This window comes from Artemia franciscana, chromosome 18 (genome assembly GCF_032884065.1).
Source record: "Artemia franciscana chromosome 18, ASM3288406v1, whole genome shotgun sequence".
Taxonomy (NCBI): Eukaryota; Metazoa; Arthropoda; class Branchiopoda; order Anostraca; family Artemiidae; genus Artemia; species Artemia franciscana.
Genome location: NC_088880.1, coordinates 11,776,824 through 11,802,691, shown reverse-complemented (window position 1 = coordinate 11,802,691; position 25,868 = coordinate 11,776,824). Strand labels below are relative to the sequence as shown.

Sequence of the window (25,868 nt, the reverse complement as noted above, 5' to 3'; positions counted from 1 at the left end):
TGTGTCGCCTCTTTATAGAGGCACGAGTGTGCCTCCTTGAAAAGAATAGTAAACCTTTTCAGTGCAATACCTTTTCTTTTAAAATGGAAATAAATAATAGGTTTATTTAGTCAAGAATATAAGAACTGATCTGCAGATCCAAGAGTACAAGCCTCGACAAGCGCATAAGTGCAATTGTACAATTTAGCAGCTTCCCTTCAAGCCTATAAATACAAATTCTTTACGTTAAAATTAACAAATTTTAAAAATCTATGTACAATTTCATGACGCATTGAAAAAAATAAAGAATTATGGACATGAACCGTGATCTGCTTTTTGGCACAAACAATCCCTCCAAAAGATAAAAATGGCCATGAGAAAGAAGAGATAATTTACTCGAAAGATTGGCACAGCAGATTTTCCACTTCTTTTTTATGGAGTAAGCCAATGCCTACAGCAGGTGCAGGCAGCTCTTTCCGGCCAACAAAGTCTAACTTCTTGCCGACGAGATTCTCAAATCGAGGTGATACAAAGCTCCAGGCACCCATATTTCTAGGTTCTTCCTGATTCCAGATGAAATATTGAGCTTTAGGATACTTTTTTAATTCACCTTGCAGGTGAACTGTTGGGAATGGGCATAATTCTTCAACTCTAATTATAGCGATATCATCAATTCCGCGTTTTTCCCGCTGATCTGCAAGAGCATAATAGTGTTTTCCACAAACAAAAATTACTTTAGTGACTTTTTGTGGGCTTACAGTCTCGTCCCCTATGACTGGCTTGAAACTCGAACTGGAAGACATTTCTTGAAGAGTAGATGATGCAGAAGGTAGACGAAGTAGTGTTTTAGGGGAAGCAATGATCAAGGGTTTTCTGAAGCTTCTAAGCATCTGTCGCCTTAGTAAGTGAAAGTACTGAGCAGACGTCGTGGGATTGGCAATTTGAAGGTTTACATCATCCCCATCTACCTGAGTTTCACTTGAGTCAGTAAGCTGTAGGAAACGTTCAATACGACAAGACGAGTGTTCTGGTCCCGCACCGTCATATCCATGTGGCAAAAGGATGGTAATACCACTCTGCAATAGCCATTTCGCTTCACCAGATGATAAAAATGTGTCAATTATAATCTGTGCGCCATTAAAAAAGTCACCAAACTGAGCTTCCCATATCACTAAAATATCAGGACGTTCAATACTCATCCCATACTCAAAGCCCAGCACTGCCTCTTCCGATAAAATACTGTTAGCAATTTCAAGGTGACCTTTCTGATTAGGGAACAGTTCATTTAGAGGTATGTATATCTGGCCTGACGTTTGATCAACAAGCATTGCATGTCTGTGTGAAAAAGTACCTCTTCCAACGTCTTGGCCACTAATTCGGACGTCAAAACCTTGACAAAGCAAAGAACCGACAGCTAATGCCTCTGCTGTGGCCCAGTCAACAGAAAGGCCTTCCTCGACTTTCGAAAGCCTATTTTTTATGTGCGTTTTTAGCAAATGTGGATGAATATGAAAATCGTTTGGATACTGACAGCTTTTGGAACCAATATATTTTAGGAGTGGTACTTCAATTCCAGTATCCCACTGGGTTAAATTACGATTCGACTGATAAATTCCCTGCCACTGCTTTGAAAAGCAAGGTATTGGAGGGGAAAAATTTTCCATATTTTTGTAACTTTTGTTTAATTGTTTATTGTAGTCACTCACTATTTTATTTACTTCTTCCTTAGATATAATTCCTTGATCAATTAGCTGTTTTGCATATTTATCAGGAATTGTTTCACGGTTGTTGATGAGTTTGTACATTTCAGGATTTGTAAAAGTTGGATCGTCAAGTTCGTTATGTCCCCATCTTCTGTAACAGATTAAATCAATAAATATATCTTTTTTATATTCATGGTGGTAGTCAGCAGCAATAATTGCAGATTTTATGACAGCTTCTGGATCATCTCCATTAACATGCAGCACAGGTGCTTCTATCATCTTTGCTATGTCAGTTGCGTAACGAGATGAACGTGTTCTATCTCCTGGAGTGGTATAACCGATTTGGTTGTTAATAACTAAATGTATACTTCCTCCAACTGTGTAATGAGGTACTCGAGACAAAGCTAAGGTTTCTTGAATGATGCCTTGACCAGCAAGAGCTGCGTCTCCATGTACTTGTAAGCATAATACTTCTGACTCCCCTGTATTTGAATAGGAGCCGCTTTTTTTCGATTGTTGTTTAGAACGAGTCTTCCCTACAACGACAGGATTGATAGCTTCTAAATGAGAAGGATTAGGTATTAACGTAAAATGCACATTATTGTGACTTATTTGTATGTCAGTGGAGATAGAAAGATGAGATAGAACATCTCCAATAGTTTTGAAATTTTCAGGGAATTCAGAATGCCCTTTAATTTTTCTAAATACAAGCTCAGGTGGAAAATTCAGGATTCCAGTTAAGAAATTTAAACGTCCACGGTGAGGCATACCACAAACCACGTCTGTGACACCTTTTATGCTACACTGTTTAAATATTTCCATAAAAAAGGGCATCATACTTTCTGCGCCTTCACCACCATACCTTTTCACCGTGGGAAACTTATTACTTAAAAATTGGTCAAAAACTTGGCTTTTTAACATTTCTTCCAAAGCACCTCTTTGTTCGTCAGTGTTTAACATGTATTTATTTTTCAATAAAGAAAGCAAGAATCTTTTCTCATCATCTTCCACATAGCCAAACTCAAAACCAATATTACCACAAAAAACACTTGAAAGCTTTTCAGCAAATTGAAAGGCTGTCATTTCAGTCCCGTCTATGAAAAGAGTGTCAGAGCTGTTGATATGAAACTTTTCAGGATGTAGTTGTAAAGGCACAGGAACCGAAGAGGAGATTTCTTGGAGAGGATCAATCCTAGCGTAAATGTGCCCTTTCTGTACAAAAGCATCAACCAGACGAAAAACTCTATGATCAGATTCAGTTATAATAGCCTGGTTTTGTACTTCCATTACTCGCGCACCGTAAATAGGGGTTTTTGAATGGTAAAAGGATGTTGAACATATTAGATTTTTGGTTCGTTGACATAAAGCCAAAGATTTCTGCATTATACAATTGGGATGGCAGTGTCTAGCTTCTCAATTTATCGATTAATTCACCTAAAAAATATATGCAAGATTAGTAAATCAACGGCTTAGAGATAGTAAATCAGAAAAGATAACAAGGAGGTTTGGAACTGTACTATCATACTTGCACACATAAGTGGTTATGTGATTACCTGAAATCAGTCTAAAGAAACTTGAACAATTATCTGTAATTCATGTTTTACCAAACGTAAAAAAAAGTTTTGTCCTTACTTTTATTATTATTGTGTTGTAAACAATAAATAATCTACTCCACAGTTTGGCCCTCAACAAAATTAAAAAACAATTTTTTTTTCCAAATGAAAATAAAGTGATACTAAAACTTAAAAGGGTCAGAAAGTACCCCGTACATGAGGATGCACCTTCAATCCCCCTATTCATTCTAAATCATTGTAGTGCTATATTTAAGGCATTTATGAGTGCGATTTTGCTCGGGCAGTTGTTTTTAAAGAGTTGGGGACGAAAAGCGTAAAAAGTAGTAGCGTAAAAGGAAGGGGATTCAAAATGAACTTCTGTCTCCACAATCAGAGGGAAGCTTTTGCCCACCTAGCCCTCACACTGCAAGTTTTATGCTTTATTTATCCATTCATGTATTGATAAACGAAGGAGGGAAGTCAGAGGTTAAATCCGAAACCCTCTGAATATCCATTTAAGGCAACTCTCATAGGAAGTCTGAATGAATTGGCTTAAAAGAGCTTCTTTGGTTTTAAGTGCCCCTCCCGTTTCCCATAAGAAAATCCATCAGCCAACACTCTAATATATAATGTGTAAATGCGTCATTTACTATAGCTATTACTTTGTTCTATAAACGGACTATAACAAGGGTTCACTTTCATCAGCTGTGTTTAAGTTTAGGCATGACTAGTATACTGTACCTCAGCATTGCTTCTTATACTGGGAGGCTAAATAAATACCCTTATAATAGTTCGGAGCATAAATTGACCCTGTTCACACAAAAATTACTGCCTTACGAGCCAAAATACTAGAATGTGACAGTTTCCCATAGTGGGATCTCTTTGGTTACCCTTAAAACGGCGGTAGATGTTTAAATATCCATTTGAATGAATCCTCTTGCAATAATCAAGGAATACGGATTATAGATGTTCCTTCTCTGAAAAATAAGAAATTTCTAATCTTATCGATAGATGCTTTGGGGTCTACATATTCTCATATGTGTCCAATTTTATTGCATCGTTTCCATCAAGTTCGCACTCCTTTTTAGAAAATTGTAGTTCTTAGTTCTAAAGTTATGCATACATTTATGTGCTTATAGATTTCAATCAGTAACTTTAAAATCAATATGTTTTGCAAATTTAGAATCAGCACAAATAATATACGTAGTTTCCGTCTTTTCTGAGTTTCGGATTTTGTTGACAATGGTCGATATTCACTTATAGTTTGCTACTATGAACTTTTTGCCGCTCTCTTTTTCATTATAGAAGCTACTGCTCTTTCCTTCAATCCGCATTTTTACATATACGTTTTATATTCGCACAACTCTGCTTCAAGAATGAAACTCATCCCTGAAAAATTACACCCCTCCAAATAATTATTTGGACAGGAGAGGGTCTGAGATAATAAAAATAAATAGTAGGATGATCATTTCAATTTCGATGAGAGCGAAATTCCTGGTAGTACTTACCCCCCCCCCTCTCACTCTCCTTGAAATTTTTCTGATGGCGCTCACGATGCTCCGCCCTCACCTCACCACGGTTTGAACCGTTAAGCTCAAGAACTTAGTCTCTTATATTACACACAAAATAGTTTGTGCGACACGAGGGGGAATCTATCACCCCACAGCACCCGTATTACCGACTTAATTATGAATATTCCCAAAAATGAAGGGGGATTAGGAGAATAATTTCAACACCCACCCCAAATACTCCTTAAAAATAGGAGCATAAAAACGCACTTGGTGACATTTTAAATACCCCCCCAAACACACACACACACGCGCGCGCGCAAACCTGCCACTCCTCCATAATAACTGATGCGCAATTATACATCAATGTACAGTTTTATCGTTGCTTGAATGAAACAACTTAGTTAATGAAGCCTTAAAATAAATGTTTATATCAACCGTTTTTTCGATTTTCGATTTTTGAAGCATTATGTTTAGTTTGCTTAAGCAATATTTGGAAATAGCAAATCAATAACTATTTATCAATCGATTCTCAATACAATTGAAACAAGGAAGATGTAGAAGGAAGAAAACATTTATGAAAATTTATTGCATTTTAAGCTAATCGAACAGAATTAATAGTTTCAAATTCTTCAGAAATAAGAATTCCTGGAAGTTTGAGCAGCATTTATTATTTCAATGTTATTATTGGAAAAAGCTGTTCAAAATAGATTTGTTTTTTCTTGTTAAAGTCCAAGCTAAACTCTAGCCTATTTGGGAGGCAGTTGCCCCACACATATTTATGGTAGTTTTGGACGTTTTAAAATTGATACTTCGTTTAATTTTTGTCCATTTCAGGTTTCACTTATTTATTCATAGGGATTTCTAGTTGTTTTAAGTCTAACTTAATTAAGGTCTCGTGTATTCATTTAGAGAAATGTCTACTTGTTTGAAGTTTGACTTAATATATACCTCTGTTTCTGCTTATTTTGGCTATTCAGATTACTTTACTTTTTTTTAGAAAACATTTATTGTGTGATTTTCTTTTAATTAGTAATAAGGAAAGCAACCACTGTAGCCTCATAATTTGTTGTTTTTTTATTATTATTCTGTATTTATTGAGTTTAGCTACATCTTAGACGTTGGTGATCAGTACATTGATAAGTGGGCATGGATGAAACTGTATATTATATTGGACTGTGGAGGAATGTTTCTAGCATATTTTTTTTCCTTTACAAGTTAAAAAGCTTCTTTATTCGACTAGTGAAGTTAAGATAGGATCTTTATTCATTTCATTTTAGTGGAATTATTTACTTTTCACGTATCCAATCAAACTTTAAAATTGTGTAGCAAATGCATAAAAATTTGCACGGCATCGACCAGGACCATACCTGTTATACCTGTCGACCATATCAGGTCTGCAATTTTGGGGAGGGGTGGGGGAAAAGTCTTAAATGTACCTGAGGGCAAGGGAACAGGGTACAAAGGTCTCAATCCACTGCAGACACATGTTTCAAATTAATAATAATCGGAATGTGCATTTCTTTAATATTAATAAACCAGCTATAAAATACAGATACAGTAAGAAAAAAAATGGGTACACCCACCTACACAGAATTCCACTACTGCTCCTTCAAAGTAGCTGATGCGCAATTATACAGCAATGTATATAGTTTTATCAACCCTCAAATGAATTAAATTATCAAGGGTAGAGTGGGATAGGGCAAAAGATCACGATTCCCTACATACACCCATAGCTCCAATAAATGATAAAATGTAAATTTCGTAATATTAATGAACTAGCTATAGAATACACATAAAAAAAACTTTGACTGAATTCTACCATTTGAAAAAAAATACAGCATAACCCATGAACAGTAGCGCCTGTTATTTGAAAACTTAGATGACTGGTGATTTTTCAGACAAGTCTCACCATCCTCTGGAAGTCGATAGATATAGCAGTTTATGTTATATTTCAAACTTTCTCTCACTCTTTCTTCCTTCAATCTAGAATAATAAAAAACTAGAGCTACGTTGCCTGGGCAACGTGAAGTGTTGCGGCAACCTTTGTCCGGCTTTGCCGATTAAAGTGTTGCGAGAGCAACACTTTGGTTTTGTTTCTTCGCTATCGGTTAAATGCTGAAGTTGTCAAAACTATCAAAGCTTTCAAAACGGCATATTCAAAGAAGAACACAATCAGTAATCACATGATCAAATTCTTCAGCGTTGAAAAAAACAACAGCAAAAGAATATCGGAAAAAGGGACTAAATTGAGTTTGCAGCCAGTTGAACTTTATCCTTTTCAATCGTAGACATCGTGACGGATGGAAACTTGGAACATTATCTTATATAATCTAGTTGGTATTATAAAGCTATCCGTAACTTTTCAGGATCAAATACCATAGATGTGCACCAATTTGCACAAATTTGTAGCCCCTCATGAACCTCCTCTAGCAACCCATTCTTGCTTACAAATCCCTCTTCCGTGAGAGACAAAGAATAACACAATCAGTAATCAGATGATCAAAGGCTATTCCTCAGGGTTGAAAAAAAAAAAATATTGGAAGAAGGGACTAAATTGACTTTGCAGCCAGTTGAACTTTATCCTTTGCACACCATAGGCTCTGGCTCGAGGACAAGCAAAAACCATCCTTTTTGGCCCCAGGCAAGAGTCGTACGGAGCTTTCCAAAATATAATGTCATATTCATCAATCCGGCCCGAGGTCCACACTAACAGCCGATTATTACTTATCAGGCCCCTAAATGTCACTTTACAGCCGGTTGAACTTTATCCTTTTCAATCGTAGACATCGTGACGGATGGAAACTTGGAACATTATCTTATGTAATCTAGTTGGTATTATAAAGCTATCTGTAACTTTTCAGGATCAAAATACCATCAGGGACCCATAAATTTCCTGTAATGACTCGCCATCCAGGATCGCTTATTATTGGATGGCGAGTCATTACAGGAAATTTATGGGTCCCTGATTCCATAGATGTGTACCAATTTGCACAAATTTGTAGCCCCTCGTGAGCCTCCTCTAGCAACCGATTCTTACTTACAAGTCCCTCTCCCGGGATATACATCCAAGTTCACCGGAAACAAATAATGGGTACACCAACTAGCAAAAGTTCCAAACCCCTTGTCGCTGAAGTCATTGTAGCCTAACAGCCGATTATTACTTACAACTCCCCTACATGTCTTACAATCGGGAACCAAGTTGTTCTTACCATCAATTACACCAGAAACAGATAATAGGTACACCAATCAGCAAAAGTTGCAAACCCCTCATTGCCAAAGATGATTTTAAGCTAATAATCGGTTGTTGCTTGGAAGTCCCCTACATATCTCACAATTGGTATCGGCCTATTTTTGGTTCAAGTGTGTACCTTACCACTGAAGTTGTCAACCCCTTGAAACTTTCAAACTGGTGTATGTCATGAAGGAATTTTTGTAACAAAAAATGGATGACATATACTTTGATCAGCTCATCAAGGTCTATCGATTGTCATTGAAAAAAAAATTCTATCTGTCTTAGTTCAAAAGTTGACTTTTTTGCCGGAGGCCAACTTTCTAACACCACCACTTAGAAAGGAGCAAAGGATAAGCTCTAATTTCTTTAGCAATGAGAGAACTTTTAAAGTTTAAGAGGTATATCTGATACCATTTCTCTATTGCAATCCCAAGTAGAAAAAAAAGAATGGTAAAGTCAGCTGAAATCACGAACAGAAATGGCTAGAAACAATAGATGGCAGCACTTTCGGACCCGTGGGAAAATCGCACTTTTTTGTTTCTGTAAATTTTTCTATTTATCACTCAAAGAAGATATATTGGCTGTGGGGCCGGGGAACTACCGCATATATTTAACACTTATAGATTTTAGTCCATCTTCAATTTGAAATTGGTGCCTGCCTGCTTGCCTGCTAGAACGGAGCTTTCCACTCGAAAGCAGAAACATGGTTTGATGAAACGAAAGCTTGGCTGCACAACTTCAGATACTCCTCTCTGACATAGGCTATATAACTCCACTTCACTTCGCACACCATAGGCTCTGGCTCGAGGACAAGCAAAAACCATCCTTTTTGGCCCCAGGCAAGAGTTCTACGGAGCTTTCCAAAATGTAATGTCATATTCATCAATCCGGCCTGAGGTCCACACTTTCCGTAAAAACCGCACAGGTTAGACCCTTACCAGTTTCCAGGAATAAGCTGAGATCGGCGGCATAGGAAAAAAAAACAAAAAAAAACGGGACAAAACCAAAGTGTTGCTCTCGCAACACAAATAAGGATATGGACCCTTAGTTCAAACCAAGATGTATGAAGTACATTTGGCCACATCAGTGGAATTCATAATTGAATGAATGCCTATGAATTCATAATTCATAGGCTTCGTAAACTATTCAATTTCACCATGCCCCCTAAAAATAATTCATATGAACCCCAAAATAAATAGATTCATATAGACAATCTATTTGTCAATGGCATTCAAATGAGTTCCTGTTACTTACTTTACTTGTACCTGTGGCGAGAGTCAGGCTTTTCCACCTTCCCGGCGTCAAGGAACTTGCAGACCTGTTTATATCAAGTAATGAGGTCTGCTGCCAGCTGCTTTGAAAGCGGGAGCCATTAGGTTGTCCATCTGTGACTGAACATTCTGAACCCCCATTAAGTTCTTAGTTGTACTTGTAGCAGGACTCAAGCATCTCAGCTCTCCCTGGCGTCCAGTGGCATCGCCATTATAGTAAGCCAAGAGTCTCGGTCTTTCGTGAGTGGCTCAGTCAATTCAAGCCAGGACGTTTTCCATCTTTGTCCATACTTCTTGAAGCAACCGATTAGGTCTAGGTCAGCCTTGACGCAGGCGAGCCACATTTTTCTTCTGTCCCCCATGTCGCATTTTCCATCCCGGAAGATGAGTACATCTGAAGGCTCTATTGACGAAGGTGTGGTGTGGGCGGCGAAGTGTATGGCCAAATCATCGAAATCTTTTTTAATTATAGGAGCTAAATCAAACCACTTATGGCAGATTTTGCGGAGTTCGTCATTGCTGGCTCGATCACGTAGTTTAATGCCAATGATTCTCCTTGGACATGAATGATCAAATATGTTGAGGGCTTCAATGTCGGATTCTTTCAGAGCCCACGTCTCATAGCCGTACAGTAAGACAGACTAAACAAGGGCCTGATATGTCCTTATTCTTGTTTTCAAACAAACATTTTTCTGGTTCCATAGAGAGTGATTTAGCAGGGTGAAGAACTCAGTTGCTGAAGCGATTCGCGAGTGAATTTCTGATGTACATCCTCCTTTTGGGTCTAGCAGAGATCCTAGGTACTTGAATTCAGGAATATCGTCTATGGGCAACTATTCTAGAACGATTGGGGGGTTTTGAGATGATATAACGGGCACCATGACTTTTGTCTTCGAGGAGCTTATCTTCAGGCCGACCAGGGAGGATTCTTCAGCCACCTTAGATAGCATGGATTGTGCTTCTGAATTAGATTCAGCTAGTGAGCAAATACTGTAAGCGTAGTCCAGATCAGTGATGACAAAATTGGGACTTAATTCAACGTCTGAAAAGGTTGCAATTCCTCTCGTCATAATCCAGTTGATTTCGAAATTAAATAAGACAAGAGACAATATACATCCCAGTCGGACATCAAACTCAATTCGAAACATCAAGGAGAGCTCCCCGCCGATCTGAGTTTAGGCTCGCGTATGCTGGCAGTATCCTTGGATAAGTCTGACTATCTTGCCTGGTACTCCATCCTCTGTCATGGCCATCCAGATTCCATTCCATAAAAAAGAATCAAAGCTGTAATAAAATCTAGGAATAGAGAAACTGTCAGTTTCTGGTGTTTTGCCCAGTGTATGTTCAAGGGTTTGTCTTATGACGAATAGTTGGTCGATTGTTCCCATACCAGGGCGAAATTCCGCTTAGTTGGGCCTTGTCTTCACGTCTCGCTGGATACGAAAACGATTACGTAGCACAATGGAAAATATTTTGGCAGCAGTACAGATCAGAGAGATCCCGCAATAATTGCTGCACTTTGTCTTTAGCCCTTTTTTGAAGACCGGAAGGATAATAGAGTCTCTCCAATCCTGTGAGACCATCTCTTCTTCCCATATACGAAATGTTAACTTATTCAGCCTGCTGAAAAGTGCTGTCCCTCCATACTTGTGAAGTTCGGCCGGAATAGCATCAGGACCAGGGGCTTTATTGCTTTTCAGACAACTGATTACTTGTCGGACTTCATTTAACATGGGGGGAGCCACCTTCACGTCTTTGTAAATAATGCTGGATGAATTTGGTTCCTGCAGGTCATCAGGGCTGCAACTTAGATTTTGGTGACACTGATTATGATCCATTGCTTTGGAGAGTTGGTGCTGCTTATGTAGTTTGTCGAAGTCCTCCTTCCAGCGATTAATTATTTCGGGATTATTTGAGAGTAACTTGCCGTTTTCATCTTCGACAGACGTACTAGTAGGCTTATGTGATTTAATCCTCATTTTTTAAGAGTTGATGCATCTTCCTGGTGTCATATCTAGAAGCCGCGGCTACCAGGTCTACAGCTATTTCTTCCCAGTACTGGTCCCTATCATTCTAAGCTGACTGGTGGCCTTCTCTTTTCAGGCACTTGAACAACACTGATTTTCTGTCTGATATTTTTTGCTTGTGCTTGGACAGTTGAACTGTGCGTGTTGACATCCATTTTTGGATAGTCTTTTACATTATCCTATCGTAGCTTCCGTAGCCTTGTGGATTGTATTGCATATGGTCAGCCACTTTCCATCCAAACTTTAGGTTTGCTCGTCGGTCACTTGCACTTTGTCAAAGTGAATAAACATCTCTAAGCGAAATGCCCGAAGCGATTGGTTTCAAATCTTTCCAGAGGTACCCTCTTGGGGCATGCTGCTAGTTGCAATTTTAGATCTAACTTGACTAGATTTTCTACCCCATGTTTCGAGCCAGTATCTGCTCCAATGTACGATCTACTAATCGTACCCATTGATTTCCGACGGCGGGACATGAGGATGCAATCAATCTGGCTTTTCGCTCTACCATCTGGCGTTAAAGTCGCCTCCAATAAAAATGAGGTCTAGTTTCAGGACCTTCTTAAGTATAAAAGTTAGAAGCTGTTAAAAAAAGATCTGCTTCGCTCCCTGGTAAGCCTCTGGTTGGAACATAAACTATAATAACTTATATGTTGAATAGGTGGCCTTTGAATAATACGATGCCCACTCCACCATCTAAGGTCCATCAAGGGATCCGGAGTTGAGAAAGCAAAAAGAAGACTCGTCCTCAGGAATTATAATCGCTAAGCCTTTCAAAATGCTGTTGATTCGAGTTTCTGAAGTGCACATGATGTCTATGATGTAACGTAATAATTCCCCAGCAATAAACAATGGGGAACCAGTTTTTTTGCTGTCCTCCTTGTCGTCTCTTCTATGAGCTGAAGGTCTCAGCTAGAAGTATTCGGCAAGGAAATTACTCTGGTGGCCTGTGTAAGACATGGCCCAACCATCTCAGTCGATGCTTCTTGATCATCATGGTAATACCTCTCTTGATACCACACATTCGTCGTATATTGACGTCTGACATGCAACCGCTAAGGTGTGTCCTAAGGATACTACGCTGACAGGTATGCTCAAACACATTCAGTGCATTTTCATGAACTCACTTCATTGACCAAGTTTCGCATCTGTAAAGAAGTATTGTTCGAACCAAAGCCAGATAAACTCAAACTTTAGCGTTTACACCAATTTCACACTGGTTTTCTGAGGGAAGCCAAGATCGTCTGTACTTTCTGCAATCGCTGTTGGAATATCAGCGTTTGAAGATATATCAGTACAAAGCGGGGAGCCAAGTTATGTGAAACTGTTGACCTTATCCAACTATACTTGATTTACAGTTAGCAAAAGAGAATCCGTGTGATTTATTGCCATAAAATGGTCCGTCCTATACTAACTTTCAGGCCAAAGCGATCTGCCCATATAACCACATCATTGAGCACAGTTTGAGCTTTCTCTGGGTCTCAGAGTATTCTGACATTATTCTGACATTATTAGTCTAATCAAGGTCTTCAATTTGAAAGCTCTTTCCAATCTGAACTCCTGGATGACAAAAATTCAGAGTTGGGGACAGGACGCAGCCATATTTGACTACAAACTAAACCGGACGCCTTGTAGCATTCTTTAAGTAGCTCCAAATTTCAGGGGCATTCCATCAATATATAAAATTAAGTTTTTGGTGAGCGATCGTGTCAGCAGCAACGAAGCGGGAACGAAGTCCAGAAATATCAGAATCAGGGCAAATTATACCTGTTGTTGTTATTGTATGGAGTTTCACGCGTATGATCATTAGGTCATTTGCGTTCATATCACTCGATTATTCTGTGCCTTCTGTAATCAGTAGCTTACTTGGGTGTCACTTCAGTCAATATTCACTGAACTAGGTCATGTATCACTTATTGTGCTATTGGCAGGGGATTATTCCCCTGCAACAAATGCCTGCGTTGAAAACGGGAGTCAGAGTAATCCAGCAGCAATTTATCATACAGCAATGAAAACACATATACAACACAATTAAGTTAAATAATGCAAATTTACATAATTCTTGTCACATGTATCCAAATATAAAGTCTAAGCAGATAAGGTATTGATAACAAAAACAAATAATATAGTAAATGTAATGACTCTAAAATGAACTATTATAGGGATAGAAAAAAAAATCTTACAGGGAATGAACCAAACCAGTAGTCTTAACAAACCTACCTAAAACGTTTATGCTTAGTCGTCTAGCCCAAGAAGGAGAAGTGAGATGTCCCAGAACATAATACATTGTGAATGCCTTAAATGCCTCCCACAGCAATTCCTTAGTATTTCCATCTTTTTTTCATTATTTTCTACAGTTCAAGATGATGGGATGTGTGTCTTCATTCACTCCACTTGTGCTGCAGTTCAGGAATGGGGCAATTTTCCAATGGAATAGCGTTAACTTCAGTTGTGACAAGTCGAAAGTATGCAAGATGTGAGGTACATTTCTTTTGATGGCTGCTTATAATCATAGAGATCCAGGAGCTGGGTATGGAAAAAATGGAGCCAAGCCTCTTCTTCCTCCAAAATTTTTGAACTCGTTGAGGACAAGAATTCAGGACCAGTAATATGGATCTGAATGATCCGACCAAGTTGGGAGGCTTGTTTTGCAGCCTGATCTGCCAATTCATTTTCTGTTATAAAACAATGTGCTGGAATCAAGACCCATTCAATACCCTTAGTGTATTGGGTATTTTTCTGAAATTCGATTTTCATGTTTCTGATTTTTTGGAAATAGTAATTTTTGTTCAGACTCGACTAAACAGAAACGTCCAATTACAAGAAGAAAGTTTTGATCACCCCAAAGCCCCTTAAAAATGATGCTCTTTTACCCAACGAAAGAAAAAGAGAGAGATGAAGATTTATTCAAATTTTTCTCGATTTCTGGTGATAGTATTATAGAAACGGAGTACTTTTGATGATCTTTTGGTTTTCAAACCTGATGACAGGTAACTGTATAAACCCATTTTTTGATCAATCTTCCAACTCCTTCCTTTCCCTTCTCCCCCCTTAATTTGAAAAATACGCAAAAATGGATATGACTACTTAATCCTTCGGTATATTTTAGAGGTATATATTATTGACTAGCAGTTTATGCATTCTTGGTAAAATCAAAAGCAGGCTAAAGGTGCATTCTAACTTTTTCCTAGTGGATGCAAGTTAATGGTTTTTTGGTTCAGATTAAAAATGATTCTGGAGAGTCTGCAAAATACAATCCATAAGAAATCATGGTTCCAGCAGCAGCCTAGTAAAGAGCAAACCAAAAGCTACAAAAGCCAAAAAAGTGATGCGCCCCTTAAAAGTGAAGCTAAACTGAAACAAAAACAACATCGAAATCGCCAACATCAAAATACTTTGCTTGAAGTTTACAGTCCCAGTCTTAAACAACAAGGTATTTTTTTTATTTTTTTGCGCCTCAGAATCCAATTATGTATATGTCTTTCTAGACTGAACGAGCAGGGCAATCAACGATGTGAAAGATTAGACTAAACTAATTCTATTCAGTCACCTGAATGTCAAATGGACAATAATATATGTAAAAAACTTAGCATATTGAGTGATTTTGAATGATATCCAGCTCTTTGAATTTCCAGTCTTCTTCTTCGAAGTCAAACATTAGATAAGCAAGATCGGCATCATCTTCTATTGATTCAAGCTGTTGATTGGGGCAACCTTGATATAGAGCAAACTGTTCCAGTTTTTAGCTTGTGATAGATAAGATTTGGTCATTTGTAAAGTAATTTAATCTTGAATTTAGCAAGCACAACCCACAAAAAGACCTTTAAGACCAAACATACAGATGTGTATTCTTTATGTTCTAGATAGGAGGAAATGCTGAGAGTGCTTACTTACTTCATTTAATTTCAGCAGGAACCAGAAGAAGAATTGTCCTGCCTGGTACCAATAGACCTTGGGATCACTTCCAATGACCACTTCTATCAGTTGGTTGTAGCTCCCCCAGATATGTTAAGCCAGTCTCTGTCCCATCTCCTATCATCCCTCTGGAAGCATTCCCATGGTTCAAGGTCCTCTTTGGAATTTTGCCATGATTTTTCTTCTGTCTTCCCTAATGTTGTCTCCATGATAAGGTGGTTTGCAAATGAGGATCTCGACGAATCGTACCTTTGGGGTGATGCAAGGTGTGAACACAAGTTTTGTGGTGACATCTTTTGATGACCAGGGATAGTTCTTCAGACTAGACACAGCAACATCTTGCTTTGCTACTGGGAACTCAAGACCATACATGAGAATACATAGCAAAGAAAAGCCAGAATAGCGAAGGCAGTACTGATAGAATGTCTCCAGAGCTCTAGCCCTTTTAGTCTTGAGCAGACATACAGTAGTACAGCTTGCATGGATGCCACGTAGACTCTGAATTCTGGTTTGTTGTCAAGATCCCATGTCTGGCCCATAGCACCTTTTTCAGACCGGCAGACTCCTCGAGCCCTAGATATCCAGGTAGAAGTATATTTTTCCCTCAGTCATCTGATGGAGAGAACACTTACCCCCCCCCCCCTCCTATTCAAACATTAAATCGGCCTTGTGTTCACTAATCCGTTTCAGTAGCATATCATTCGAAAGCTCTTAACAATTATATTCTGAGTATTATTAATTGATGGGAAGGGGGGTCTCTTGGACAAACTGACTTCTTAAAGTTTGTGTTTACAAGGAACATGATTTGGAAGGTAAGGCAGATTTTAGATCCAATAAACCCAGACAGTCAGCAAAATCTACCACATGACACAACAACCAAGAATTCAGGTCCTTTTTTACCTTCTTCATTAAACGAGGGGGTAGTGAGGGTGGCCTTAAAAAATTAGCTTCATATAGGTATACTTTAGGTTTAATCAGAAATTAGGCCGCGGGACCAGAGACATACCCTGACAACTGAGAGCTTTGAACCGAAATTTCGTCCTTTGAAAGTGAAGTAAAAAAAAATGCAAATACAAATTTTAGCCTCATCTCCTTCCTCCTCAGAAACATTCAGAAGTTCTTAATGTGCAAACATTGAGTGCTGATACTGCTACAACACCTCCCTACTGCACTAACCCGCCAGAGGCCAACACAACACGCCCCTCCTCCATCCAAATCTGTTCAAATCCTCCAAACTTTACGATATTCCTATGAGGCCCCAAATTACTTTAAACCCTTTCATGTGACCTCTTCCCAAGCCGTTTAGGGATGAACACCTTTTAATTTGGCCTTAAATTGATGGCCAAACACCAAAGCGTTTTGAGTCTTTTTTGTTAAATAGAATAATGATATAATAATAAGCCTAGTACAATTTTATATTAAATAATGATATAACCATCATTATTGAATAATATATGTAAATTCAAATTCTACTCTTACAGAAAAAAAAACCTACAAAACTGGTAACATGCCAGCATTTACTTTTTGTACCAAGATCATGCTCCTCCTCTGTTGGTGTCAGCTCTGGATGACTCCTGGGTCTGTGGTTGAGTGATGAGCACTGGTACTTGCAGTGGTTTGCCAAGTGAGAGGAACAATGCATTTTTTTTTTCTAGCAACAACTTTCATGACAAGTGTGTCAGGCTATTCAGCTGTTCCTGCAAGGAGGCTCTTTCTTTTGCAGTATTAGCTCTAATTTTAGAGTTGTCAGCATAAAAGTTTATTTTATTCTTTTGTGCAATCAGGGGCACTGCTAATATAAATATTGGACAAAAAAGACAATGTATCAATTGAAAAGAAAAAAACTCTGGGTTCAACAAGACTTTTTTGTTGACAAAGATTCAACAAATTTACATTTTTTAAATGACAAAGAGGGGCTACATCAAGAGCTGCTGTTCAACTAGGAGGGCACTGGATCCTCAACCAGGAAGTAAGGAGAAGCCAGACAAGAATATTACTCCTATAGAAGTGATCAAAGAGCACAACAAGGATGGAAATTTTTAACTTACTCCAAGCTGCAACTAACAATAAGATATAAGTGAAGAAAAATGACAAATAATGATACTTCTCATTTGTGCATGGTTATGGGCGCCAATCTTTTTGGTGTTTTTATTAAAAAGACCCTTGCCCCCCCCCCCCCTAAATTTTAGTGAATTGATGTTCCTGTGCACTGTCCTGTTTTTAAAGTATGCTTTGAAACTATAGTTCACAACTGCTCAAGCTTATGAAAAGCAATTTTTAAGACTCTGAAAGTTAACATACAATGAAATTCCACTAGTCAATTGAGGGTTTTTCTTTTACTGTCATATGTGTATTTTGGTAAGATATTTCTAGTCTTCTTTTGCACATAATTTCTAATCCTATTACTAGCATTTGTACATTTTTTTTATTTGGAAGAAATAAAAACAAATTGCACCAATTTCAAAAGCTTTATGTTTAATAGAGAGTAGAAGGGGTTTGTACAAGAATTATCTGAGTGATAGATCGTATAAAAACAAAAGGAATGTAAAGAAAGTGGAGAAAGCATTAAAATATGAAATAAGGAGTTGTGAAGTGGAGGCCTTGGATAAAATTGCTGAGGATCTGGAAGATGCAGCTAGACGGCATAATAGTAACATATTATAATAGTAACATATTATACTGGCATGTTAATAAATTGAAAGGCAGTAGTCAATCTGAACTAGTCCCAGTTAAAGATAGGAATGGGGCAACAATTAGTGATAAGGAAAAAGTTAAAGAAAGATGGGTGGAACATTTTGAGACTGTGCCGAGACTACTGTCTACCAGCATGTGTTCCCTGGGAAGACCCTCCAACAAGGTTGACTTTAGTTTGGCATTGTGTAGTGACATGCATGAGAGGAGAATTTTAGCATAAGTGGGAGACAGTAACAACGGCAATGAAAGGGGTAAAATTAACCTTGACTTGAGGCCCACTTAATTGGACAATCTGTCTTGGCTTTTTCTACAATTGGCCATGACTTGACTTTTCCCACAACTATTCCATTTTCAATTCAAAAATCAACGGACTCGGTCGAGGCCTTTGGTTGCAGTTGCAGGAAAAGATATAGATGAAATAGAAAAAGTTTGTGATACCTTGGATGTGAAAGAAGATTTGTTTTTTGAGGAATAATTAGGAACAGTGCTAAAAGGATTAAAAAATAATAAGGCTCCAGGTGCTGATAGTGTGATAAATGAGTTTCTTAATAATTGTGGCTCTGAGGTTAGAAATAAGCTACTAAAGATTATGAATATGATTTTTGAAAAAGAGGAAGTACCAAATGATTTTAGGAAAACCTTAATTAAACCACTGTACAAGAAAGGTGACAAGAGTGAGTGTCGTAATTATCAAGGCATTAGTCTGGTCTCTGTAGGTAGCAAATTACTTAGCAATATGATACTTTTTACACTGAGAGATGATGTAGACAAAGTTTTAAGGGAAGAACAGTGCAGTTTTAGAAAAGGTAGAGAATGTGTCAACCAAGTTTTCACTCTTAGTTTAATAATTGAGAAGCCCCTTCATTGTCAAACACCTTTGGTCCTCAGTTTTATCAATTATGAGCAAGCTTTCGATTCTGTTGAGAGAGGAGTGTTAGCAAAGGTCTTATCATTATATGGTATACCAGAAAAATGCATTAAAGTGATTTATGCTATCTACAAGAATAATAGCCTACTGCTGCAGTTAAGGTAGGAAATGAGGTTAGCAACTGGTTTTGTATTAAATGAGGAGTTAAGTAGGATTGTGTTCTATCCCCCTTTATATGGATCATTTTGATGGACTTCATCTTAAGGAGCACAGGAAAGGCAATTGGAGACCACAAAATCAAATGGGGATGAAAAACACTCCTGGACTTAGATTACACTGACAATTAAAGCATATTAGATGAAAGTGTGAACAAAATGAATGAATTTTTAGAGGTTTTGCAAATTCAGGGTGCTAGAATAGGCTTGAAAATTAATGTTAAGAAGACCAAGTCACTAAGGCTAGAAATAAGTGAAGATGAAAAGGTGACGTTGGGTAACGAAAAGATTGATCAGGTTGGCAGCTTTGCTTACCTTTTTTTTTTCCAAAAAAAAAAAGTTTGGAAGAATAGGATGATAAGTCTACAAACCAAGATTAGAATATTTGAAGCTACAGTGATGACAGTGGTCAAATATGGCTGTGAAGCATGGGCACTCCAAAAAGCAGACAAAATTTACTAAGTGTTTTCCAGAGAAATTGCTTACAGATTGTTCTGGGTACCCAGCTGACTGACCATATTTCAAACAGTAGGTTGTACAAAAAGTGTGGTTCAATCCCACTTTCTAGGGCTATAATGAAAGAAAGATTGAGATGGCTAGGCCACATTCTGTGGATGAAGGATGACAGATTGCCAAAGATTGTTCTTTTTGACCAACTGTCTGGGGTTACATGGAAAGCAAGTCATCCTTATCTGGGTTGGGAGGATATCATAATTAAAGATTTAGAGGAAATGGGAACTTCTTGGGAGGGTGTAAAGAGGTAGGCCTCAAATAGATTAGGTTGGAGGAGGAGCGTGCATAGCTGTGTTGGCCTCAGGCGGCTTGGTGCTGCAGTGAGTTATTAGTAGTAGTAGTAGTAGCTACTATTTTATGTGGTGTTCCCTAGGGGACCATTCTTGGGCAGAGTTTCTTCAACTTATATATGAATGATGCATCAAATCTTTTCTTGAACCTCCTCGCTCTGAATGCTGACAATTCAAAACTTGTTGGTAAAGTAACCACTCCTTCTGACCTGCAATATATGCAAAAGGACTTGACATTCTTGGGACTTGGGCTGATACATGGCTCCTCTATTTCGATGCTGATAATGTCATGTAATCCACTTTGGCAACCATAATCGACAACAGAAGTACCACCTCCAAGTTAACCCCCTTTTTGCAGTCTCTGAAGAAAGAGACCTTGGAGTCATTGTTGATTGTCAACTTAAGTTTAGCACCCATGCAAAATCTGTATCATTGTCTACCCTCCATCTCTGGGAATAATCAAAAGAACTATCTCTAGCACACGCCCAAGTGTGTTTATGAAGCTCCATAAGGCACTAGTTTCCCTGCGCCTAGAGACTGGAATGTCCCTGGCATCATATTATTTCAAGAAGGACAAAGAAATGATAGAAAGAGCACAATAAAGAGCTACCAAAATGGTTGAAGGCCTCAAATAAATGCCATACAAAGAGCATTTACATCACTCGAACTCAAAGAAATATAGCAACATGACTATGGCCCACAAAATTATTCCCAAAAATGTTCTTCTTGGCCTCCTCCCTGGCAAGACTTCTTGTGCAACTTGGAAGCTGTTAAGTCCTCAAGTCATTTCAGAGCATTACATTGATGGAAAATCCTTAGATTTGCTTCAAGCTGCAATTTAAGGTAATTTAAACTTAAGAAAGAGAGAAGTAAAATAAAGCCAAGACTTCTATTGTCAATTGAGTTAGTGTCTGTACATTCAGTGTAGAGGCTCTTCTTTTCTAAAACATTTCACTTTGTTCATACAAATGACCCCAACCATGGTTATTAATCCTCACCCCCACCAAAGAAAAAATTACTGATGACATCCATGATAATGCTACTAAAACTGTGCATATTCTAGCTCCAACTAAATCTATGTCCTTTAATTTTGAATCTAAATTTTTTTTAAGTTATCTATTTTGACCTCTTCTTGCCCTGTTCAGAGACAATATGCTTTTGAATTTTCCATCAAATCGCCCATCAAAAAGCAAAATCTTTCACAGAATATTGTCTCATCCATGGAATGAAGCTGAGCCATCTTAGCCTTCCTTTCAATATAGCCCAAAAACGGTGTGATTGAGTTATGTCTTTTACACAGTTTATTGTTTGAGAAAGTCAAATGAGAGCCTGAGAATATCCTTAGATAATTCCTCTCAAAAACATTTAACTGATCTTCTATAGCTTTCCAAAGTGCCTATATTTCAGGACCCTACTGGACCATTGGTACCACTATTATGGCTTCCAATATTCCAATCATAGTTTACAGACTCATCTTTCTATTTCCCCATGATAGTTTTCCCTCCTTGGGACTTCTGATAATCAGTAACCCAAGGGTCACATTTGATAAGGTACCCTAATATTGCTCAGTATCTATAAAGAGCCGCTTGTCTAGTATTCAAATAGGTAATTGTTAGGATTGGAATACTACTTGAAAAAAGAGCTTCAAAATTCTGAAAACTACTTTAAAACAATAATTAATACTTAATTTATTCCTCAAAGTGCTCAGATTCACTTCATCTCCCCTACCCATGTATGAATAAAGAGGCAGCATAGACTACTTTACATGTTGTTGTTGTTATGCCTAAAGGCTGTATCTGAATTTTTTTTTAACCTTCTGAAATAATTGCTAAAAAGGTTCTGTTGAGCTGCTCTGAAAGGGAGGATCCACAAAGCAATGTACATTCAATCACACTTTGGTCCCCAAGACATATATTATCCTGCTGATCCTTCAGTCTGTCTTTGAAGGCAGCTTAGCAGTTCCCTAAGAAGTGAGAAAATTTCAGATGCAACCTTTAGCTGTAACAGTGGGAATGTTCCCATTGGGCCTACATTTTACAATGTAAACAATTTTAAATGTAATGATAGTTAACAGCAGAGCCTAACCACATAAATGCACTTGAAGCTGCAGTCTCAGCTTGGTAAATGCTACTCAATCTTAGAAACAGGATCTTCAAGCTAGAGTAAAGTATCTCATTAAAAGACAGATTATCACAATACAATAAATTTAAGATAAGTGTTATCAGGTAGACAAATTATGTTTAAATGGGCTAGGAAGTCAAGATTACTTTTGTTAAAGCTTAGATACTAAAATAAATTTTCTAGATTGTAGTCAGCCTACCCTAAACAGCCCAGTCCCAACCATCAGGCTAAAATGGTAAATTTACAAGGGTTGACCACATATTAGGGAAACATATTAAGAAATAAAAGTAGTACCATTAGATTTGTCATTTTCTGCTTTTTTCAAATATTATGGTTACTTTTCTAACAATGCACACCACTCTTTCTGAAGGTCCCCTATAAAGCCCTTAGATTTATAAAAATATCAGATTTTTATCTTTACTTCTATTGGTAGGCCAATCTATAATCATAAATCGTTTTAGTTAATATTTTTATCAAATAATTGTATTAAATCATCTGGGATAAATGTTTTCAAAAGTTGAATAGTTTTTATAAGATTTTTGCAAAAATAAGTGAGTCAGAAAAAAAAAACATTATATTTGGAAACAGCCTAGGCTAAGGTATTGTAAACAAGTACAGGTCTAGAAGACCTTAAAGCTCTCAGATGGATTAAGGTGATGAAGAACTGGAGTTATTACTGTATGAAGATGCATTACAAATGCCAGGCACAATAGCAGTACCTTTTGAAACATACTTAGAAACACTCAAATGGAGAGTCTTACCACATCCACCATGCAACCCTGACATTATTATTCCTGATTACTATCTCTTTCACTTAATGCAGCCAGGTGTGTGACCAGCACATTTCTAATTATGATTGAGTCAAAAAGTGGATGGATTTGTTATATTGGCCAAACAGGTCAAATTTTTCAGAGATGATATCTGTAAACTACCCAAAAGATGGGAAGAAGCTGTAACTAGCAATGGATAATACTTAGAACATTAAAGTTGTAAATATTTTTTCACAATACAATTTCAATTTTTCAACAACAAAAAATAGCAAAGACTTATTTGTACACTTTATACAAAAAAAGTAACACTTTTATTTTATTAGCATGCTTCCTTCAGAAGAGCCCTCATTCCCTAGCATCAAACTGTGTTTTCCCTGCAGCTTGTTTACTGTTAAACTAATAAGAAGAAATATATATATATATATATATATATATATATATATATATATATATATATATAATTTTGGCTATATATTTGTGCATTGGGAAGGGGAGGGATACAGTTGAATAGTCTGCATTTAGGAATGACATAGGCTACATTAGTGATTCAGAATGTTACTAAGTAGCTTCCAGAATTTTTTATAGGGAGTGGGAGCACTAAACTGATATAAGTACTACTTTTATTTTATTACTCTGTTTCCTTTAGATGTGGTAACTAGCCTATATTGAACTTATTTCAAAAACTATGAATAGTAGGCTAAGTGGGGAATAAAAAACAAATTCTTTTTATCATACTTTAGGGATAGAGGAGAAGAGTTGTGTATATACATAAGTAACATTGTGCAAAATTTCACTACCCTAGGATAATGTCTTCTGTTCTGGCAATGGAAAATGAAATTTCAAAAATTTAGCAAAAGCAGCATTTTTTTCAAATGTCAGCACTTTGTGGTAGTCTACAGAAGTTGCACCTATGTATAGTTAATTACAGTACAAACGGACAATATTTTCTGTTCTAGGAAGGAACCTGAAATTCCCAAAAAATTGACATATAGGCTATAGGCCTACTGTTATTTCATCAATTAGGCTCCCTAACTTTTATTGAACATAAAACAGAATTGCCATGCACTTGTATGCTATTAGAAATAAGAATTAAAAATAAGTATTCAGAATTGAAAAATAGCCCACAAAAATGTGTTTTGTTAGGTCTTTAGGTTTAACACTAGGTTATACCTTAATTTTCAGATTTCTGTTTCTTATTTGCTGGCTTTAATTTTGAAAATGAAATTTGTTCTTTGAGTAGAGTTTCAAGCTATATCAATGGGTTTTTTTTAATTTAGGAAATAGCCTCTATTTGCAAATCTTTAAAATCTCATAAATTGTGATTGAGCAAAGTTTTGAAACTGTAAATACTTTCCTTGTACTTCATTGAGCAGAAAATCTATCTTTCAAGGTTTTACTTCAGTAAAATTCTAGTTAATTGACTTCTTGCTATCTTGGAAAGGGTTAAGGTTAGGAAAATGAAACTTTCAGGGATGGGTCTACAGGCTAAAGTACGTCCCAGGAAGGTATTTTAAAACACCCACCTCCACTCCTTCTCCCTCTAGAGGGCCCTGAAATTTGCCTACATGACAGGTCTATACCTATTGAAATTTGACAAAACAACATTTTACCTTAATTTTCAGTTACTAGTAGCTTTTTATCTACCTTTAGTTCTGAAAATACAATTCCTGTTATTTGAGCAAAATTTTGAGCCATATCAATGTTGTTTTTTTTAAATTTAGGAAATGTATTTGCATATCTTTAAAACCTTATAAAATGGAATTGAGCAAATTTACAAAGCTGAAAACAATTTTGTTGAACTTCAATTAAGCAGAAGATCTATTTTGAAAGGTTTCACTTTTATAACACACATATTTTTAAAGGTCATCAAAGGTCAGGGCCCTCTAGATGGAGAAGGAGTGGAGGTAATTGCTTCAAAATATCTTCCTGGGACATACTTTAGTCTGTAGATTCATTCCTGAAAGTTTCATTTTCCTAACCTAAACCCTTACTGAGATAGCAAGAAGTCAATTAACTAGAATTTTACCTTTTACTTCTATAACATAAATATTGTTAAAAGCCATCAAAGGTCAGTGCCCTCTAGGGGGATGAGGGGTAGAGGTGGGCCTTTGTAGGCTACCTCAAAATATATTCCAAGGATATACTTAGGTTTACAGAAGCTTCCCTGAAAGTTTCAGTTTCCAACAACTTTCTAAGATAGCAAGAAGCAGTTAAACTTGAATTTTTCCCATTAGGCTACTCTTGTTTCAACCTGTGTAGGCCTACCCATAAATTGAGCAAACTTTGACAAAATCAAGAAACAGAAAAACCCATGAAAACATAAAATTTAGTCCATAGCCTATATTTGCACATTAGGGATGTTGGGGGCCAACTATAGTAGAATTATAATCAAAATGTGTTAACTAAAATTATTGAACACATTATGAAGTTAGAAATACTTTCTTAGGCTTCTTTCTCAACATTCCCAATTTTAAGCTTGTACCCTAGTGGCAATTGTATTTTTCTTATTCTTTATTTTTAACAACATACCCTACTCAATGCTTTACTAGAAAATAGATTTACGAGTCAGTCCAATAAAGATTGAATTTTTCTATGTGATTAAGAACATCATGCTTACAGCCATCTAGAGACCTACTATCTGGAGCCTAAACATGTGACAGGTGACTTTCTGGTAAGCACACTAAATCGCACTTGCTAGCGATAGGACAAATTTTGCGTCCGCCAGGTTCAGTGATTATATTTAGTACCACTGTGACATCCCAAACTATGCACCACGGTTTGTTAAGCCACTTCTTTTCCAGTGATGACTTGAACCCCTGGTCTAAAAGATTGGTGAGATAATTATAAGAATTCATCAGTTTTGTTTTCAATCGGCAGACCAGACCTAAAGCCATATGTACATGCTGAGGGGTAATTTATTGGTAGTAAAGTCTTTCAGAATTCCAATGTTAACAATCGCTTCTAGTAGCTTCCCAGCTAAAGAGCTTTTTGTTACCACCATTGTGTAGTTGGGTTATGTAGGCCGTACGCAATCCTGCGGGATCCACTTTTTGCCAAGGAACTTCTGAAAAAGGGTAGTGAGTGGGCCCAGCAATTCAACACATGCTTGTTTTAGAAGCCTTGGGTGCACACCATCAGGTCCCTCTGATTTGTTTGGGTTCAGCTTTTTTAGGGGTGTCTCTTCATTTGCCTTATTGACAGTAATCAAA

The 25,868-nt window shown here is 37.3% G+C and overlaps 2 protein-coding genes across 4 annotated transcripts in view; one reads left to right on the top strand and one right to left on the bottom strand.

Annotated features, from left to right (window-relative positions):
* Positions 1 to 84: 84 nt before the first annotated feature.
* Positions 85 to 25,272, bottom strand: LOC136038613 (2-oxoadipate dehydrogenase complex component E1-like). 3 transcript variants are annotated; one of them, XM_065721832.1, is made up of 2 exons: positions 25,222 to 25,272; positions 85 to 3,116 (listed from the first exon to the last, which is right to left on the bottom strand). In XM_065721832.1, the coding sequence occupies exon 2, from the start codon at positions 3,063 to 3,065 to the stop codon at positions 372 to 374; it is 2,694 nt and encodes an 897-aa protein (XP_065577904.1). In that variant the 5' UTR covers positions 3,066 to 3,116; positions 25,222 to 25,272; the 3' UTR covers positions 85 to 371. The 3 variants fall into 3 exon arrangements, with proteins under 3 accessions (XP_065577904.1, XP_065577903.1, XP_065577905.1); XM_065721831.1 differs by having other exon boundaries at positions 25,189 to 25,250; XM_065721833.1 differs by lacking the exon at positions 25,222 to 25,272 and adding an exon at positions 25,098 to 25,191.
* The window catches only part of LOC136038614 (cadherin-87A-like), a 73,640-nt gene continuing 73,026 nt past the window's right edge, over positions 25,255 to 25,868 (top strand). Inside the window, exon 1 of the mRNA XM_065721837.1 lies at positions 25,255 to 25,330. The gene's annotated coding sequence lies outside the window, so the exon portion shown is untranslated. The remainder of the gene's footprint in view (positions 25,331 to 25,868) is intronic.

Excerpts from the sequence above, each read along its gene's own strand:
- LOC136038613 (XM_065721832.1), bottom strand. The coding sequence starts at position 3,065 with ATGCAGAAATCTTTGGCTTTATGTCAACGAACCAAAAATCTAATATGT.